This window comes from Lepidochelys olivacea, assembly GCF_965140295.1.
Source record: "Lepidochelys olivacea isolate rLepOli2 genome assembly, chromosome: 27".
In the NCBI taxonomy this organism is placed as follows: Eukaryota; Metazoa; Chordata; order Testudines; family Cheloniidae; genus Lepidochelys; species Lepidochelys olivacea.
In genome coordinates, this window is record NC_140437.1 from 18,423,768 (window position 1) to 18,443,965 (window position 20,198).

The 20,198-nt window shown below is 59.9% G+C and overlaps 1 protein-coding gene across 1 annotated transcript; it reads right to left on the reverse strand.

Annotated features, from left to right (window-relative positions):
- Positions 1-7,409: 7,409 nt before the first annotated feature.
- On the reverse strand, positions 7,410-11,611 carry CCR10 (C-C motif chemokine receptor 10; the record flags this gene model as incomplete). Its single annotated transcript, XM_084615919.1, has 2 exons — positions 7,410-8,492; positions 11,585-11,611. The coding sequence occupies 2 exons, from the start codon at positions 11,609-11,611 to the stop codon at positions 7,410-7,412; spliced, it is 1,110 nt and encodes a 369-aa protein (XP_084472045.1).
- Between the last annotated feature and the right edge of the window lie 8,587 nt (positions 11,612-20,198).

The following is a 20,198-nucleotide window of genomic DNA, read 5'->3' on the forward strand; positions in this document are numbered from 1 at the left end:
TGGTGCTATGAAAGGGGAGCAGAAATCCGGCCCTCTCCAGACTCAGCAGCTCCTGGTTAGAAGGTTATGACTTAAGAGACAAGAGAAACAAACAAAGCACTTCCTTCGCTGATCCCAGTGGCTTCACTGGCTCCATTGAATCCATTTGTTTAAAATGACCATTTGCAAAATGTTTGGTGCAGCCAGGAGAGCACTGGGGGCTGGTGCTTATTTCCTTTCAGAGACTCAGGGACTTTAAGGCCAGCAGGGACCATCATCATCTAGTCTGACCTGCAGGCCACAGAACCTCGCCCACCCACTGCTGTAAGCCACCCCTCACCTCTGGCTGGCTTTCAATAAACACTGCACAAGAACCAAACAACACGGACCCAAGAAGCCAGAATCAGCTGACTGAGTCACTCCACAAAACGACATGCTTTTCTGCCTGTACAGTGTCAGGGAAGTTTGCGGGATAGCAGGGGACTCCAGCTGCAGCTTGTGGGATTTCTGCCTGGGACAGAGCTAGGAGACACACAACGATGGGAGGGGAATTGTGGGTGTTGGTGTGCCAGATGGCAGGGGAGAGGGTTACTGTCTGACCCAGCCCCCACACCAAGATGCTCTTTAATCTACATGCAAAAATTCTAACCAGAAGTAATGACAAATCCAATTCAAACTGACACTGCAAACCTGCTGCTCTCTCCCTGCGGTGCCGAGGGGCAGCAGGGTCTGTCAGACCACCCACTGGGGTTACTATATCTTGAGCTAGAGGGGAGCAGCTACTTTCACTCTACATTTCTCTCAGCAGCCCCTTAGCATCATTTAAATGCAGGTGCATTACGAGCAGTAAGCGAACACGTGCAGCGATTTTCCAAAGGGCCGGTTGAAGGAAAGGACTTTCTGAAACCCCAGAGTAAAGGAAACTCAACCCAGTTCTGACCAGGGTGACCAGATGTCCCGATTTTATAGGGACAGTCCTGATATTTGGGGCTTTGTCTTATATAGTCGCCTAACTTTTCACACTTGCTCTCTGGTCACTAGTTCTGACCGGGACATCGTCACAAAGATCTGCCCGACATGATAAACTGGCAGATTCCAGCCCGTGGCAGGGCTGCAAACAGAGAATAATCAGCAAATCTAAAATATTGTAAAACACAACAACCAGTCCCTTATCTGCCCCCACACACCCCTTCTGTCCATCCCCAGGCCCTCCGTCTTTTCCAAGACATTGGTCACCATGTTAGCCAGCACGAGACACATTTCGAAGGTGCCGTGACCGGTTCCCACGTGCGCTGGGGCAGTTTAGAACCAACTCCACACGCTCCAAGCACCAACAAGAGTGGGAAACACTAGAGAGAACAAACCCCCAGCGAGACACAGTTGTTTCCTGGGGAGATGCTACGTTCTCCCCCACACTGGAAGAGGCTGGACCTCTCCCCAGAAGCCTCAGCAGGTGGGGAGGGCAGAGTTACCTCTGCCTAGGCCTCTGAGTGTTGTTCACAGAGTTCCTTTCCAGGGCAGTGACGGAGTCTGCAATACAGCGGGGCAGATGGGGGATCCTGAGACCACCGCGCGTGGATTTCTGCCCTGGGGTTGCTATGGTAATACAGCTGCCCTGCTGCAAACCCCAGGGTAGATGCCCTGCACAGGGGTAAAGCTGTTTGACGCGGGGGTAAGTTGCAGCAGCACGAGTCCTCTGGGCGGGTGTTCACACTGGCGGTTGCAGCAAGGCAGCAAGCCCTGGGCAACCTCCCAAATAGACAGTCCCCGAGTTACATGAATTTCAGCTGGATTGGGCCCTTGGTACCGGAATGGCGCTCAGATGCCAGGATCCACTTGCAGCAAAACTGGCAGCCAAGGCTGCGGCACCTCATGGCCTGGCTCCTTTGACAGACGCCCTGAGTTCCTGCAGGCTTGGCTGGTCTCTGGGCTGTATTATTCCTCCCGAATCCTGCCCTGGCTCAGAAGGGGTTAAATCCCTCGGCCTCTGGCGCTGGGTTTCCTACAGCTGCTGGGTCAAAAATGTCTCTGGGAGCAGCCAGTGGGGGCCGGGCTGCGCACACAGGAAATAGCCGGGCTCGCCAGCTTTCCTCCCACTCTCCCAGGCGGCTCAGAAGACGGGGCTCCCAGCAGGGCTGAGCCAGCCTGGGCCACGGGGCCTGCCTGGCTCGCTGGGGCAGGGAGCTGAGCAGCCATGTAGCAGACTCCCATGGGCTGCAGGGACAGGACAGGCTGGGGCTGTGCAGAGCAGCTGGCCACTGACCGGGGGCCGGGGTCTGAGCTCTTGCTAGGGGCTGTGGGGAGGAGGCTGTGGGGGGGAGTGGGGCTCTGGGGGGTTGGGGAATGGGCTGTGCCCAGGCTGCTGGTTCTTCTACTTGTCTCCAGCCGCCAGCTTGCATGATAATCAGTGAAAGACACTTTAACCCAACTGCTACCTTGCTAGTGCCATGCCCCCCTTCTGGCTGCCACGTCCACGCTGCACACAAAAGGGGTTAAAGCAGCGAAGACACGGTGGAACCTGGCTTTAACTTGGGTCGGCAGCATGAGTTAAAGCGGCTACCCTGAGCTAGAGGCCAGTGGCCGTGTGCTCGCTGCTCCTTTAACCCGAGTTAAGGAGACAGGTTTATTTCCACGTCAGCCCACGCTGAGCCACGGGGAAGGGGACCTGGTGCCCACAAGAGGATCTGACTCCTGCCCCCCGAGTGTTTGGAGCCCGTCCTGGGGCGATGGAGCCTCTTTGCTGGTCTGTGCAGCGCAGCACATGCTGGCCGGGCCCTACAACACCGACAGAGGCTGTTCTGCTTGAAGCCCCCTGCTCTGGCTGCCTAACCCCCTTGGGCAATGCCCCCCGAGCTGCCTGTTCCCAGTGCCAGCTCCCCACTCCTCTTGCTGCTATCCAGGTGCCCCCCCGTGGCTAGGAAACAGTGCAGAGACGTCAGCCCAGGGAAGGGCCCGGGCTAGGAGAACCAAGGCCCTGGCTGCTCTGTGAAGAATCAGCCGGATCTGCTGACTCAGCTGTAATTGGTTTCCTGCCAAGAACTAGGTGAAGGGTCTGGGCTCAGGGAAGCTACAGTAATCCTGGCAGCCGTGTGAGGGGGAAAACGTGTGTGTGTGTGCGGGGGGGGATGCTTTCAGGGACGGGGCTCCAGCTCCCCGCCCCCTGGCTTGGTGAAAGGGCAGGTGCTGCTGAAGCTGCTCGCTGATGTTCAGCGGCAGTCGAGCCGCAGCAGGAGCCTCGTGCGAGGGGCCAGAGCCCAGCTCCTGCCGGTGCTCAGTGCCTCTGTCCCTCTGGCAGCCGGACGGACCCCTCGGGTTTACCCCTTGCCCTCCAGCTGGCAGCTGCCAGGGCCCCGCAGCCCCTGGTGCTGCCCCCTCTGTGCAAGGCCCAGCCGCACGGCTTCCTGAAGGGCGGTTTGTGCCGGGCAGGGAGACAGTGACGGGGCCGGCAGTTGTTGTCTCTCTTTAGTCCAGCACCATCCCCCCTGGCCAGGGCCGGGGGGGCAGCTGGCGGTGGCCCCATGCACCAGCTCAAAGTCAGAAGGAAAAGCAATCGCGGTGCAGGGATCGGCTTGTCGGCCCCGCAGCCCCGAGCTGGTCCCTGCGCGGCTGCCTGGCTCCGGAATTGTGTCAGCTCCAGGTGGCACGGCTGCCGTTGCAGCCCCACTCAGTCGGCATCATGCCGTGCAGGGGGGAAATGCCCCCTTGGGAAGCTGTGGCCCTTCCAAGTGCCCCACAGGCAAGCAGGGCACAGCGTCATGCTGCCCGTGTGCGCCAACCGGGGTACTGAGCAAACCAGGCTCCCTCGGGCGGCCCAGGCCGGCATCCAGGAGCAGCAGCTGGGAAGTGCTGTCTGCCACTGCGGGATCCAGGAAGTGAAACTAGCGAAAAGTCCCTCTCAGCCTCCCTCTGGGAGGGGGGGTTTCCATGGTGACAGTGATGGCAGTGGGTGTTTCCCTGGGGAGATCCCCATGGCCAAGGTCCTGTTGGAAATTTCCCCTCCACCAGAGAGCCCAGGCTGCAGGGCTGGGATCCCGCCACCAGCGTCACCAAGGAGGGGGTTGGTTGAGGCCATGGTGACTTTGTGGGGGGGAGACCCTGCTAGGTCCATCTGCCCCGAACACTCTGGGAGACCACGGCCGGTTTATCCCTCCCATGAGGCTGTGGAAGTCAGGCTTTGGCAGTCCCACCCCACCCCTCCCAGCCCTGAGTGGGTGTTTGCCAACATCCCAGGTGTGCCCACGCCGTGGGGCTGCCCACAAGCCCACAGAACAGCGCCGTGCTGTGTCAAGTGTCTGTGTGGGACTCGGGTCCCCCTGTGCCCGTGGCAGCTGCCCCGCTGGGCAGGAGAGATGCTGCCCCCACCCTGGTGAAACCGGGAGTCCTCACAGATTTGGACAATGGCAGAAACCCGCCCCAGGAGCCAATCCCCAGCACAGGACTGGGCCATGAGCTTGCTCCTGCTGCTCCAGGGATGGCACCGTCGGTGTGGGCAGCCCCAGTGCCCAGCCCCAGTGCCAGGGAGAGGGTGCAGCAGGGATGGGTGCCCCGGCGCATCTCACAGGAGCATGGTGAGACGTCTGACCATCTGCTCAGCATGCCACCAGAAGGGGGTGTGGGGGCTCTGCTAGCCCCATTTCACCATTATTGCAAGGCATTTGCAGAGTAACCGAACAGCCAGGCTAGTGGGGTCCCAAAGGGGCGGGAGGTTGTGAAACTTGTCACCTCAGGTGGGGGAGTCCCCCTCCCATGCTGCCATCCAGGGAGAGACCCTGGGCTCCCAACCTGGCTGACTCCGAGCACAGGACTACAGGGAGGCCGGGCCCTTCTCCCCAGGGACCTGGGGTCGGGGTGGGCCTTGCACTGAGATGTAGACGCTCTGCCAGCCCAACGTGCAGGGAGGGGGAGGGGACTACAGCTGAGCTGTGACTCCCATACACAGGTGCCCTGTGCGGGCCACCAGCCAGGGCTGCTCCTCTCCCCACCCCCGGTGTGGGTAGCCATGTCTGCCAGCCAAGAGCCAGGGATCAAGGGCAGAAGAGAACACCCTCCCCCTGCCCCCCTAATGCCTACTGCTCAGCCCTGGGGGATGGGGCCAGAGGAGACAAAGGGGAGCAGGCTGGGCACCGGCCTGGAGGGGCTGGACGCCCCTGAGCCCCACAACCCTGCAAGATGCTCTGGCACGGGGCTGACTCACCTGTCTGGGCCACTAACCACAGGGCACGGCAAGCGACCAGGCTGAAGAGTTTGGTTCTACTGCCCCCTGCAGGGCATCCCTGGCCAGAGGGTCAGAGACATTCACCCCACGGGGGCCTGGCCATGTCCCATTTCTAGCCCATTGCACCCCCAGGCTCCTCCTGGCTCCCGGCCCGCTGCTCTCCTGCCAGAACGACCCTCGCTTTCAACCGAGCATCGGCCCCGGGGCAGGGGAGCACCTGACAAGCTCGTTAAGTGTCTGCCGCCGCCCGGGGCTACGCGGGGTCAGCTTGATCAATGGGGGAAACTGACACAGCACAGATGCCCCGACTCCGCATCCTGCCCCTCAGGACCTGGGGCAGAGACAAGGGAGGCTCCCAGTAGGTGAGCCAGGGCCTGGAGAGGAACGATGGGACCACTGCAAACCCCTCTGAGAGCCGCTAAGCAGCTCCCTCACCCAGCCAGCCAGCTGGTTCCCCTCCCCGCCACCCAGCCACCCCCCTGTTGCCCAGCCAGCCGTCCCCTCCTTTTGCAGCTGCAGCTCCAGGGCCACGCTTTCCAGCGAGGCCGGCTGCAGTTACCACCAGCCCCGGCCCACAGGTTGCCTGGCAAAGCGGCATTTGGTAGCAGGGGGCTGGGAAGCTCTGGGAACATGTGGCCCCATCCTTCATTGTTGCTGACACAGCCATAGGCCATTAACACACACGGGGTGGGGGGAGAAGGTTCAGAGCATCTGGCCAGGTGCCGGTCCTGACCCTAGAGGCCCCGAAGCCTTGCCGTCTATAGCTCCTGGACTCTTGGTTCTTGGCTCTGATCATGAGACTGCATGTAACGGGGTCACCGCCTCCGAGCACCCCATCATGGCATGGCCCTGCAGCATCCTTGCCTCAGTTTCCCCTCAGTGACTTGGCTGTCTGGCCTGCTGGAAAGACAGAGTCTTCTGGCCAGCTGCAGGCTGCACCCAGCACCTCCAGTCTGAGGAGCTGCTCTGCCAGTCACTCAGACACTTGGCACCCCACACCCTTCCGCCCAGCTGAGCTTCCCAGGCTGCCTGGCCTGGCCCCCAGTGTGTTGCTCCCTGCTCCTTCCCCAGCAGCTGCTCCCAGGCCCACCTGGCTGGAGTCAAGTCTCCTGCGCACTCCAGGCCCCTGCTGAAGCCGGTAGTGTCTCTCAGGCCCGGGGCCTTCCCTTCTCTGTCCCAGAGGCCAGGGCAGGGCACATGGGAGCCAGCTAGGTCGCAGGGAGGCTGAGAGCCAGCTCCCTTTAAAGGGCCAGTCATCACTGCAGCTGAGCGGCCGGAGCAGGGGAGTTAATGAAGAATCAAATGCACATGAATAACAAGAGCACACAGGTGCCCAGGGCATTTTATTGGTTTGCAGGGGAAGAAGACGAGGAAGCCTGATTATTTTTCCACTTCCCCAGATAGTGCTGGGCATTACACAGACCCTCCAATGCGCTGGCATTACACAATTCCTCCCCCCCCCCCGTGCTGGGCGTTACACAGACCCCCCCCCAGTGTGCTGGGCATTACACAATTCCTCCCCCACCCCGTGCTGGGCGTTATACAACCCACCCCCATGTGCTGGGCATTACACAGACTCCCCCAGTGTGCTGGGCATTACACAGACCCCCCCCAGTGTGCTGGGCATTACACAATTCCTCCCCCACCCCGTGCTGGGTGTTATACAACCCACCCCCACGTGCTGGGCATTACACCTTCCCCACCCTGCCCATGTGCTGGGCATTATACAGACCTTCCACTGTGCTGGGAATTACACGGATACCCCACAGAGTGCCGAGTGTTACACAGACCCCCCCCACATCCAACGTGCTGAGCATTACACAGACAGCCCCAGTGTGCTGGGCGTTACACAGACACCCCCACCCCCCAGAGTGTTGGGTGTTACATGGACCCTCCCCGCACTGTGCTGGATGTTACACAGACACCCCCCACCCGCGTGTTCTGGGCATGACACCCCCCCCCCCAGTGTGCTGGGTGTTAGCCCCCTCCCCCCATGCGCTGGGCATTATACAGACCGCCCCCGCCCCAGCCCCCCCCGCACCAGCCAGTGAACAGTGCCCCTGGAGTGGCCAGAGGAGGGGGCTGTAACAACATGACCCTGCCTCCTCCCATGAGCCTGCCCCAGTTGCCCCCTGCCAGCCGGGGAGGGGAGCCCTGGCCTCCCGGCTGGCAGGGCAGAGGGCTGAGCCCTGGGCCAGCCCACTCAGCACCGCCCCTACACCATCTCCAGGCAGGTGGAGAGTGATGCCCGGCGCCTGGAGCTGGGGCGCTGCCCATCCCGTGCCTGGCCCACGCAGCCAGCATCGCTGGCCAGGAGCCGCAGCTCCTTCCGGAAGCGCACGCCCACGAAGGCGTAGAGCACGGGGTTCAGGCAGCAGCGGGTGAAGGCCAGGCCATTGGTCACCACCAGAGCCAGGTCCTTGCGGCGGCTCTGGGCACAGCTCATCTCCCGGCTGCCTAGCATGTCGGCCGTGTCCAGCAGCACCACCAGGCTGTAGGGCAGCTGGAGGACCACAAAGACAAGCACCAGGGCCAGGATGACGCGCAGGGCCTTGTGCCGCTGGAAGCTGCGGGCAGCCAGCAGGGTGCGGGCCACGGCCGTGTAGCAGGAGGCCATGACCAGGAAGGGCAGCACGAAGCCCAGGATGACCTGGGCCAGGTTGGTGGCTCCCCGGGCTGCCTTGGAAATGCCGGCAGGGAAGAGCACCCTGCAGAGCTCGCGGCCCTGGTGCCACTTGGCCTGGCTGTAGACGAACTGGGGCAGTGCCAACAGGGTGGAGAGCAGCCAGGCCAGCCCGGCGGCGAGCCAGCCGTAGCAGCGGGCCCGGGGGCGCAGACGGCAGGCAACTTGCGCCCGGACGATGGTCATGTAGCGGTCCACGCTGATGCAGGTCAGGAAGAGGAAGCCGCTGTAGAAGTTGAGGGCGTAGAAGCCCTGCAGGGTCTGGCAGGCGTTGGTGCCCAGCAGCCAGCCCTGCAGCGCACCCGTCACGGCAAAGGGCAGCGAGGTCAGCAGCAGCAGCAGGTCGGCCACGGCCAGGTGCAGCAGGCAGACGTCGGTCACGGAGCGGGCCTGGCGGTAGCGGGCGTGGGTGAGCAGCACCAGCCCGTTCCCCGCCACGCCCAGCAGCGACAGCAGCAGGTAGGCGGCCGGCTGGTAGGTGCGGGCAAAGTCGTGCACGGGCCCCTTCTCGCACAGCTCGGGCAGGGGGCTGCCCCCGCCCGGGAACAGCCCATCCTCGTCCTCATCGTAGAAGTCGGTGGTGACCGGGGGCTCGGCCGCCCAGGGGCTGAAGGTCTGTGAGGGCGAAACTTCGTCAGGGTCATTAGCAAGAAGCTTCGCTGAACAACGCAGCACCACACAACGACACAACGTGGCATCGCACAGCCACAGTACACAGCAACACAACACAGCACTGCGACGCAGCCCTACACAACAACACAGCACCACACAGCTACAGCACACGGCAACACAACACAGCACTGTAACGCAGCCCTACACAACAACACAGCACGGCACTGCACAGCCACAGCACACAGCAACACAACACAGCACCGCAGAACACAACATAGCACCGTGGTTACACCACACAGCAACACAACACAGCACCGCGACACAGCCCTACACAACAACACAGCACCACACAGCTACAGCACACGGCAACACAACACAGCACTGTAACGCAGCCCTACACAACAACACAGCACGGCACTGCACAGCCACAGCACACAGCAACACAACACAGCACCACACAGCTACAGCACACAGCACTACACAACAACACAGCATGGCACTGCACAGCCACAGCACACAGCACTACACAACAACACAGCACCACACAGCTACAGCACACGGCAACACAAATCAGCACTGCGACACAGCCCTACACAACAACACAGCACGGCACTGCACAGCCCCAGCACACAGCAACACAACACAGCACCACACAGCTACAGCACACAGCACTACACAACAACACAGAATGGCACTGCACAGCCACAGCACCGCAGAACACAACGTAGCACCGTGGTTACACCACACAGCAACACAACACAGCATTGCAATGCAACGTATTAACACAACACAGCACTGCAATACAGCACAGTACACCAACACTGCACAGCACCGCACACCAACACAGGAACACCACACAGCTACAGAGCAACACAACACAGCATCACACCATAGAGCAACACAACACAGCACCAGACAGCACAGCTACCCAGCAACACAATACAGCATTCCACTGCGATGCTGCTCTGCACCACAACACAACACCCCACAGCACCACACACCAGGTCGCAGCACCGCACAGCAACCCACAGCACTGCAGAGCAAGGGGATCAATGTCCATTGCACAAGCCCCACTCAACCAGCCCTGCAGCCCAGCCCGGGACCCTCACCCCCAGGGACATGCTGCCAGGCTGGGCAGCTGGAAGGGTCCTGTGCCAGTCTGGTGCTGGCCCCCCATTGCCCCGCCTTGCACAGGCCCCAGAGAGAAGCTGAGTCTCTCTGGCCCCTCAGCCCGGGTCCCCTGCTGGGGCTGCCAGTGAGGGGGCTGGCTGGTGCCCGCTGGGTTGGTGGGTTTGTGTGATGTGGGCGCCTGTTCTGTAGGAGCTAGGCTGAGCCCAGGGGAGATGGCTGGTGCCTCGAGACGGGCCCTGCCACACCAAGAGCCACTGGATTCAGTGACTGCGTTTCTGTCTCACACCCAGCCCTGATCAGCGGGGGCGATTTCCGGGCTGCCAGTTGTGAGAGCTGCTGTGTCACTCCCTGGGCTGGGGACTCATGTGCCGGGGGCTGCCAGGTAGGGAGAGGGCCAGGCTGGCATGATGCCCTGCAGGAAGGGGGAGCGGCAGCCCCGTCTGTGCTTTCCTTTAACTCCTGGAAGCCTGGCAGCGTGGGCACCTGGACAGCACCCCCAGCCCTGGGCTGCAGCTCAAGGCCCTGAACAGCTCGGCATTTCACTGACGAACAACGAAAGTGTCAGTGACCAGAGTGCGAAACGGGAGCGTCATGGAGGGGACAGGTGCTCAGCACCCTGAACTGGAGCTGCCTGGAGCTTGGCACCCAGAACCGGAGCTGCCTGACACTCGGCACCCAGAACTGGTGTTCAGCACCCAGAACTAGAGCTCAGCACCCCAAACTGGAACTCGGCACCCAGAACTGGAGCTGCCTGGAGCTCAACACCCAGAACCGGAGCTTGGCACCCAGAACCGGAGCTCGGCACCCTGAACCGGAGCTGCTCAGAGCTCGACATTCAGGCCTGGAGTTGCGGTCACTGACCCATGCTGGGCCTGAGTCTCTGTAGATCAGGTGCCCATGGGGTGAGGTGAGGGTGCGTCTGTCTCATGAGTTGCGTCAGGCCCCACAGACAGGCACTGGGACCCCACACAGTGATGCTGCGCTGAGCCTGGATGCACCGGTGGACACACACCGGCATTCAGACATGGGGAACGTGCTGTCCTTCGTGGGGGGATTTCCCAGGGGCCAGCAGGTCTTTTCCCCTTTGTGGCTGCCTGAATTGCTAATCAAGATGTTTGGGGGAAGAAACGTGTAAAACCCGTTGAGCTTCTCTGGACCCCGGGGTGATCAGATGTCCTCTGGGATGCCCCTGGACACCTGGGGCCAGCCCTGCCTGGAGACCCCACTCTGGATCCCATCCCATCAGAGCGCAGATTCTGTCCCTTGCAGCTCAGACCCGCGCGGAGCCAGAGCCCAGCTCGGGTAAATCGGCAAACTGAGTGCTGCTGACTCAGGGAAACTGCCATGGTTACACCAGCAATTTGGCCCTGGCCTGCAGTTTCCTTCTGACTGGGCTGCGCGCTGAACCCTAAGGGGCTGCAAACCCCAGCAACTGGGCCTGGCTTCCCTTCTCCTGCCTCACAGCAGCCCTTGGGCCCCACACTACACGCGGCTGCTCATGGTGTCTTGGGGCCGGACGGAGCCCAAGAACTGCCCAGGGACAGTGTGATTTCCCAGCGGCCCCACGCTGGCCTTTCCCAACCGCCCGGCCCCTGAGACCCCAGTGTGGAGCTTTGCCCTGCCTTTGGGACATGGGACCCACAGTGTCTGTACCTGGTGGGCTGGGCAGAGAGCAGCTATCCTGCAGAGCCAGCTTTGGAGCTCTGTGTGGGTGCAGGGGTCAGCATGGAGCTCACTGCAGGATCGGGGCCCCGACGTCCCTTTCTGCTCCCAGCCCCCAGGCTCCGGGCTTGGAACCCATCCCAGCCTGCATGGGCTGGAGGATCCCAGGTGGGCCCATTTGGGACCAGGTGCTCATGACTCAAACCCACGATCGGAAAAACCAATCAGAGAAAATGGTTTTACATTCAAACAAGCAAGTGGTGTCCCCTCTCCTGCCCCGGAAAGCCCCTGCAGCCCCTCACCTGGTTTGGGGAAGGCATCTCTGTCATTGTGAAGCTGCAGCAAGCGTCCTGCTTCTTCGAGGCTCTGCCGCGGCCACCCCCGAGTGCGACGCGGCCTGTGGTTTGACCACGTGCCCTACCTGATACCGAGAGCTGATCTCAGAATCCAAGACCTGCCCCCACGGGACCTGAGCGCCGGAGGTGACCCCAGGGCGGGGCGAGGCCCTGCGTCGGTGACAAGAGGCATCCAGCCAACACCCTGAGCGCTGGTGCCAGATTGAACAGAGCACAGTTCCGTGCCCCACGCTTCGTGGAAATGGGCCCTGTGGTACGTGGCAGGGTGGGTGCCCCGGCCATGGGGATGTAGGCTGCAGAGCGCGAGAGCTGCCAGCAAACTGAACGGAAACCCCATGAGCATGCGTGGGCTGGGGCCAAGGGAGCGAGCCTGGGTCGGCACACCCTGCTCAGCCCCAGAGCCCTGGGCACGCGGTGCCTGCCGGGCCTTTGCTTCTCCAGCTGCCGTTGGTGCCAGCTGCCCTGCTAGCCCATGGTCAGGGCGCGGGGTGCTGGGCCTGACCCCTGGGAGACAGGCCTGGAAACGAGCCGCTCATGAATCGGGGGCCACTTACTGGGATGAACTTGTCCGGAGTCCCCCGAGAAGCCCCCACAACGGCGTGATGGAGCTGGGGCTGCACAGCCTGGGAGCTCTCGGGGGCCGGGACCAGCGAGATGTTTTGGGCTTGTGCGGCACCCAGCACAATAGGCCCCTACTCCAGGATAGGGCTCCTGGGTGCTACCGTAATGCACCTAATAAGCTACAGCACCCAGCGCAATGGGTCCCAGGGCTCCTGGGCGCTACCGTAATGCACCTAGTAACGTACAGCACCCAGCCACAGTGAGGTCCGGGGCCATGACAGGGCTTCTGTGTCGCAGATAACACGAATCGTGCCAGACCCTTGGCTGCTGTGGACCAGTGTAGCTGAATGAATGGAACGAGGCCAAGTCCCACCAGCGGGGCTCTGGCCCCACTGACACCAATGGGGCTCTGGCCTGCTGCTCCTGGCCCTGTGACAGGGACTCACCCTCCCTAAGGAACCAGGACAGTCCCTCTTTCAGGACGCAGCTTCACACAGGAAACAGTTTGTTCTTGGACCAAGGGGCAGCTGCTGTCGTCACAACCCCCCGGGGGGCTCCCTGGAGGCTGAGCCCTTCTGGCCCAGCAGAGGTGTCACCCCAGACGGTCCCACTCCAATACACTGGTGGGATTTATGACTTGACCCCCACAAAAATTCTTAAGCTTTTTATTACCATGCAGATTAGGACATGGCAGGGGAGAGGGAGGGGGAGGGGGAGGGGGAGGGGGAGGGGAACCGCTTTTCTCTCCGTGTCGGCAGCAAATCGATTCCTGTCGTTAATAGGCTTTCTGCCTTTTGCAGTTATAATCTCACAATCCCCCCTTTCTCCGAGGCTCGAGTCATCTTTGCAATGGCTTATCCCTGCTTTGCCTTTCAGACCCCCACACCCCAGCTGCCAACACCAGTCCACCAGCCAGTCTGGGCTGCCTGGGAACGGGGGCTGGGGGGGTGTCCCTTTAAAATTTGTGAGCCTTCTACTGGTGCTCACCGTGTCCTGGGTTTCAGAAGCCGCTTGACCCCCCATCAGCGCAGCCGTGTGTGCATGGAGCCAGGCCTGGCATGTTGTATCTAGCCAGTACACGTGGTCTTTGGGCCCCACCATGCCTGTGGGATTCCTTCCTCTGAGCTTTGTTGTGCAAGGAGCAAAGGACACAACAGCCCAAAGGACACAGCTGGGCTGTGGCTCTTACCATCCCTCTCACCGTTTCCATGTGCTGCTGCTCTGGGCTTTGACTCCCCCGCTCCACTAGTGCCAAGAAAGGGGCAGCTGCCACGCCCTGGCAAGCTGGCAGCAAGGGGCAGTGAGCGGGGGTGGGGGGGAAGCGCTTGGCAGGGGCAGCGATCCTTCCTCACCAGGGGAGAATGCAAAGTGGCCCGTAGGAGTTGTGTGGGGCGGGGTGGCACGGAGGGGTCAGCCCAGCTTCTGCTTGGACCAGCACACAGTGACTGTCATTCATGGCCCCCCATGGCCATAGGCGCGGAAAGTAAGGGTGCGGGGGAGATGCTGCAGAACCCCCAGGTTTTATGCAAGGCTGCTGGCCCTGCACCCCGCTCCCCAGCTGCTGGCTCCATGCATAAAACCTAGGGGTGTTTCCCACGCCTATGCCCTGCTCCTGGCCCTCCACCCACACTCTGCTCCCCAATCCCTCATCTCACCTGGGGCTTGGGTCCTGGCTGCTGGCCCCACCCCCGCTCCCAGGACTCCGCTCCCGGGGCCCACCCCACTCCTAGCCCAACGCCCTGGGTGCTGCTCCTAGGGTCCTGGCTGCTGGCCCCTGCCCAGGGCTCCACGCCCACCCCCAGCTGTGGCCTCGGTCCCCTTACCCCTGTCCAGGTCCCCACTCCCGGAGACACTGCTCTGCTCCCAGCCTTGGTGCGGGGTGCGGGGTGGACAGGGGCAAGGGGGCTGGCTTTCAGCTGCAGAGATGGGCCGGAGGGAAACGGGCTTCGCAGCCACCTTGTTGCTTCCCTCTGTGCCCCTGGGGGAGGCGAAAGCTGCCTCAGAGCCAGGGTGGGGCTGCTGGTTTGGGGGTGCCTGCTTGTTTGGGGGTGCCTGGGTTGTGCACAGCCCCTGCACAACCCAGCCCACAAGCCAAGAGCTGCTTTGCTTCTGAGTAAGTAACTGTGTCCCTGCCCCCGGGCCCGCTGCACCTGGGATTCTCTGTTCTCTCTTTCGCCCTCCGACCAGGCCCTGCTAACAGGAAACAGCCACGTCGCCCACCACCGAGCAGGACCCAGACATCCTCCCAGGCCTGGCCCCGTCTGGCTCCTGGCCCCCGCCTGCCCCGGGGTGCAGGGATGAGCGCCTTTCAGCCGGGCTTGGCTCCCTGGGGCTCCCCCTAAATCCAGGAAGACGCCAGCTCCGTGGATGTGGGGGAGCCCCCTGCACGGGGGCGGCCAATTGGGGCTGCCATCTCTGACCCTGGCTCCTGCAGGTTCTGAGCCCTGGCCCCACAGACATCCCTCTCACCATCAATAGCCAGGGACTGTGGGGGGCTGCCAGGGGCCGAGGGAAAGCCAGGGTGGGCGTGCTAAGCCGCAGGGCCAGAGGAGGCTGGGGTGGGTTCCTGAGCCATGGGGGGGTTCTTATGTAGGCACGAAGCCCGCTTGCTCCAGCCCCCCCACTGAGCGCGCCCAGGGAGGGCAGATGACAATGGCCGTTTGGGAGCAGACAGGCTAAATCCCGTGTCTTTTTTGCACCCGTGGAGAGAGACAGGCGACCCCTAACCCCGAAGGCTTAATCTGCTTGTTGATTACACGCCGGTTCCACATCTGTCACAACGCCTGCTTTGCAAACGTTGTGGTCACCGTTATCCTGCCCTCACTCCCCCTCCTGCTCTCCCCGGCGTACCCTGCGGGGACCAGGGCTCACGGCTACTCAGCGCCAGGCTCTTGCTTGTGGTGTCACTGGAAATACCCAGGCTGCTGGAGTCGGCAGCTGCCGGCCTGGAGTGCCCACCCTCGTCCGCAGCTGCGGACTGACCACCCCTGCAGAGGGCCTGCGGCACAGGGCTGTGGCCCGCCAGCTGGGCTGGGAGGGGGGGTGCGTGGGGAGCCTGCTTGGCTGCTGCCCAGCCAAGCCTGCATGCCCCCCAGGGCAAGTTAATTTGTGTGGCCTCTCCCCAGCGTAAGGCCGGCAGGGGCCTGACAGAGACTCCTGGAGCAGCCCCCCCACCCCCGGTTCCATCCCCTGCTCTCTCTGAAGAGGGCTCTCGTGCTCCGGCTGCCCTCCCCCCTCCCCCCCCCGATCCCCACAGGCCCTGGGGGAGGAAGGGGGCAAGCGCTCTGTGCTGGAACAAAAGCCCAACACAGCCTGTGACACAAAATTGCTCATAAAGTCAGGCAAAGCTGGAGCCCAAGAGACTGGTACTGGGGGGCCTGAGCCTGGGGGTTCTGCAGGGAACACCCCAGGGGCTGTGAGGTTCTAGAGATGGGAGGGAATCACCGCCCTGCATGGTGACCAGCGGGATGAGGCTGCTGCCTCTTCCGGACGTTGTTTGTCTGGGGGTGGGGGTCACTCAGCTTCACCATTCCCGCCAGTCATGTCCTGAGACCCACCAGACAGTGCTGGGCTTCATCGTCCTGGTCCTGGCGACGCCCTAGCCAGAGCGGGCCAGGCAGAAGGAACTGATGCCACCTCCACTGGCTCCTGGTCTGAATGGCACCTGGGACGTCAGACTTAGGGTCCTGCTGTCAGCACCTCTGGGCCATTTTCCTTTGTTCTCCTCTCTCCTGACCCTCTCTCTGTCTCAGGTTAATGAGAGCCCGTAGGAGGCTGCCCAGACAACTGCACCTTTTGCAACAGAGCAGTGAGCCTGCACCTGGAGGAAGCTAAAAGCAATACCGTAAGCAAGCCCAACTCTGGTACGAGTTTGCCAGGTCTCAGCGTGGCTGGTCAGACCGTGGGCTGGGCCCGTTTTTCCAGCAGTGAGGTTAAGTGAGAGTCAACAACAGAGACAGAAGCTGCATTTTCCCTTTTAGCTGTTCGTTTCTCTCCCCTTTCCTGTGCGTTTGTCTTGTTTTGTAGGGAACCCACCTCAGCTCCTGTAACGAGGCTGGTTCTGGCGGGACCCAAGTGAGAGTGCCAATTCAGGATGAATTGCTTCAAGCAGGGCAGTCACAGCCCAAGGCTGGGTTTTTCCACCTCTAGGGCAAACCAAACCAGCCAGCCAGAGAGGACTTCGGTCTCACCCCACTGGCTAACCACAAGTCACACAAGCAATTCCTTAGACACTCCAGTTTCCCAGTATCTCCACCAGTGCCACTTGTTATGGGGACAAATGGTGATAAAAACCAGTACCCCAGTAAAAGAAAAATGGTTTTCTTGATCCCAAAGGCCCAAACCCCAGACCCGGGTCAATGTACAAATCAGATCTTGCCCACAAATCACGCTGTTGCCAATCCTTTAGAATCTAAAATCTAAAGGTTTATTCCTAAAAGGAAAGAAATACAGATGAGAGCTAGAATGGGTGAAATGGAATCAATGACACCCAGTGATGGCAAAGTTCTTGGTTCAGGCTTGCAGCAGGGATGGAATAAACGGCAGGTTCAAATCAAGTCCCTGGAGAACAGCCCCAACTGGGAGGGTCTTTCAGTCCTTAGTTCAGAGGTCAGTGCAGCCAAGTCCCTCCGGAGGTCAGAAGCAGGACTGAAGACAAGATGGAGGAGCTGCAGCAGCTCTTTACAGTCTCTTGCCATGTGGTCTCTGCTGTCTGTGTCCCAAGGACAAGCTGCCCATCCCATGGCCTGGAAACACCTCAGAGTTCTGTCCCTGGGCTGAGTCCCCAGGCGTGTCTGCCTTCTCTCAATGGGTCAGTTGTGTCGCTGATGGTCCTTAATGGGCCATCAGGCAGGCTAGGCAGAGCGGACACCAACTTGTCTGGGGTGTCACCCAGAAGCAGAGCAGAAGTTTGAACTTCAGACAGTGTAGAGCCAATATTCATAACTTCAACTACAAAAATGATACCCACATATAGACAGCATCATCCTAACCAGCAAACCATAACCGTGTCTGAGACACCTCATTTGACCCCCCTTATACAAGATTTGGTGCCACGACAGGACCTTGGCTGCAACAATGATCTATACGGTCCCAGATTAGGTCAATAACGTCACAGCAGGACACACAGCATGGCTCCCCTCCCCACCAGCCACAAGGACCCCCCATTCCATTTGCCATGCCCAGCCCCCCTCCAGCCACATGGACCCCCCATTTCCTGTTTCCTCCCCCCTTCCATCACCCTAGTTTGACACATTTGCAAGGGGGAGGCCCAGCACGGAAGTGTCATGAGGCCTCCCCTCCGCGATTAGCACCGGGGCAGCCATAAGTGGGGGGAGGGGCCCTCAGGGAGTGGAACCTGCCTCGGGGGGCTCAACCCCTTTGCCCTGAGCTGCAGTTCTCAGGGCACATCACTGTGCCCCCCTGGCCCTGTCCAGACAAGACTCCTATGAATCAGGAACATTCCCCCTGCCTGCTCCCTGCCCCCGAGCCCGTTGGGTCCAGAAGGCCCCAGAGCTCGGGCTGGGGACCTTGAGCAGCAGCCCCCAGAGCCACAAACAAGGTGCCCTGTGGTGGAGTGGGGGGGGGGGGCAGCACCCCAGGGGGAGGTGCAATGCACTGGCAGAGGAGCTGCAAGGAGGAAGCCCAAAATGTTCAGGCGGGAGGAGCCATTTGGGACCAAGCTGGAGACCTGCGAAGGGGCTGGGCACCCACCTCCCCAAACTCCAGCCCTTGGGGGTTGCCCTGGGCACCCCAAATAACTGACCACTTCTGAAAACATGCTCAGCTGCACAGAAGTGAGAGCTCCCAACCCCCTTCTGCACCCACTCCCTGCTCTGTGCCCTCACCCCCTGCTCTGTGACCCCACCCCTTTGTGCCCCCCACCCCACTGTGCCCCCACCCCCTTCTGCCACCCCCCCCCACTGCTCTGCGTCCCGGTCACGGAGTGTGGAGGAGTCCAGGCCCTGCCCCCCTCTTCCTGGGATCCACTGAGACTCTCAGCCAGCCAGTAAAACAGAAGGTTTATTGGACAACAGGAACACAGTCCACAACAGAGCTTGTGGGTACAACCAGGACCCCTCAGTCAAGTCCTTCTGGGGGAGCAGGGAGCTCAGACCCCAGCCCTGGGGTTCCCTGTGTTCCTCCACCCAGCCCCAAACTGAAACTAAACCCACCCAGCAGGTTCCCTGCTGCAGTCTCCGTCCACATTCCCGGGCAGAGGTGTCACCTCCCCGTCGTCCCCCTCCTGGCTCAGGTGACAGGCTCTCAGGTCTCCCATCCCCAGGGCACATTCCCAGGTCAACACTCCCCCCTCCCTGCTGAGTCACATCATCACAGCCCCCACCCCCTTATGCCCCCCACCCCACTGTGCCCCCACTCCCTTCTGCACTCCCATCCCCTGCTCTGCACCCCCCCACTGCTCTGTGACCCCCCACTGCTCTGTGACCCCACCCCCTTCCCACTGTGCCCCACCCCCTTCTGCACCCCCATCTCCTGCTCTGCGCCCCCCCCACTGCTCTGTGACCCCACCCCCTTCTGCACCCCCACCCCATTGCTCTGCGCCCCCCCACTGCTCTGTGCACCTCCGTCCCTCCACCTCTGGTGCCTCTCCCAGGGCTGGATTAACTTCTTGTTGGCCTAGCACCAACCATCGCTGTGGGCCCCCCCAGGGAATGAAGGGGTCGGGGCAAGAGCACAGCGGGCAGGGTGGATCTGATTTGATTTAAATCACTAGTCAGGAAGATTTGATTTAATCATGGGTTTTTCTACATAGAAGTGCATTCTTCGTGGTTGTTCTAACCTTAGTACATATTCTTCACAACTCAGACAGAGACATAGGTTTTGTTTTTAGAAGGTACACACTCTGCTTTTTAAACAGTGATTTATTTTGAAAGCTTTTCAGATGAGTTTTACAGCTATGTCAGAAAACGAAGGATTGTTTGGTTATTTCATTTACCAAAGGTAATTGAAGCAGATATTTATGAAGTCATTGGGAGGTGAACTATCTCCAATTCAAGAGGTTAATCCTTAATGTTTGGAGGATTTTCTTGCCAGGCTGTATTAGGAGGAGAGCATCACTAGACAGACATTTCAATTGTTTTATTTAACTAAAATGACAACATTAAGTATTCTGGATTTTTTTTTCAACAGCAAACAGAGTATTTTAACAAAACAAGCATATATCCTTCGCTTCTCACATTTATCTCCAGACTTCTTCTCCTTGTCCAGATCTATTCCGCCCCCCACAATCTTCTATTCATTGAACTTTTTGAAACTTTTCACTTTCAGAGAGAGGTAAGGGATTGAGTCTGTGTACACAAATTTGCAGAGGGACAATAGAGTTGAGGTCTGATATTTCTCATCTCTATATATTATTTAAAAACATTTTTGCTGTTAACAAGCACGTTACCTCTGGAGACACAAGTCCACAGTCTGAGAACTGCAAAACTAAGCATCTCGGATGGTATCTTCTGGACTTAGCACCAAGTCCCATTGGGTAGATAGAAAGATTAACCTAAATAATCTCTACAGAAGTCCCTGGAACCCCATAAAATTGAGTCCCTCATCCATGAACTATTGGAACTCATTTACAAAACTTTTCTTAAACATGACATGAATAATATTGTCTCGTACTACAAAATTAGAATTTATAATCCCTATTCCATGATGAGAGATCTTTGCTCTACAATGTATCTTAATTAAAATGATCGTTAGATAGGTTTTTTCCTCCAAAAGCATTTTATCAAAAAAATCTGATTTAAATTAAAAAATAATCCATTTTTAAAAAATCATTGATTTTTATCCACTGTGAGAGACCCAGACCAGTGGGGTGCAGGAGTCTGGTCGAAGGCAAATATACTGGCCACTGGATGGATAGTTTTCTGTTCCCAGAGGCTTCAGGAGGAAGGTCCTGCGGTGGGGATAAAGAAGGGCTTGGGGGAGGCCATGGGGAAGTAGCCCAGGGAGTTTTAGCTGTAGCTCTCAGGCCGCTGATACAGGA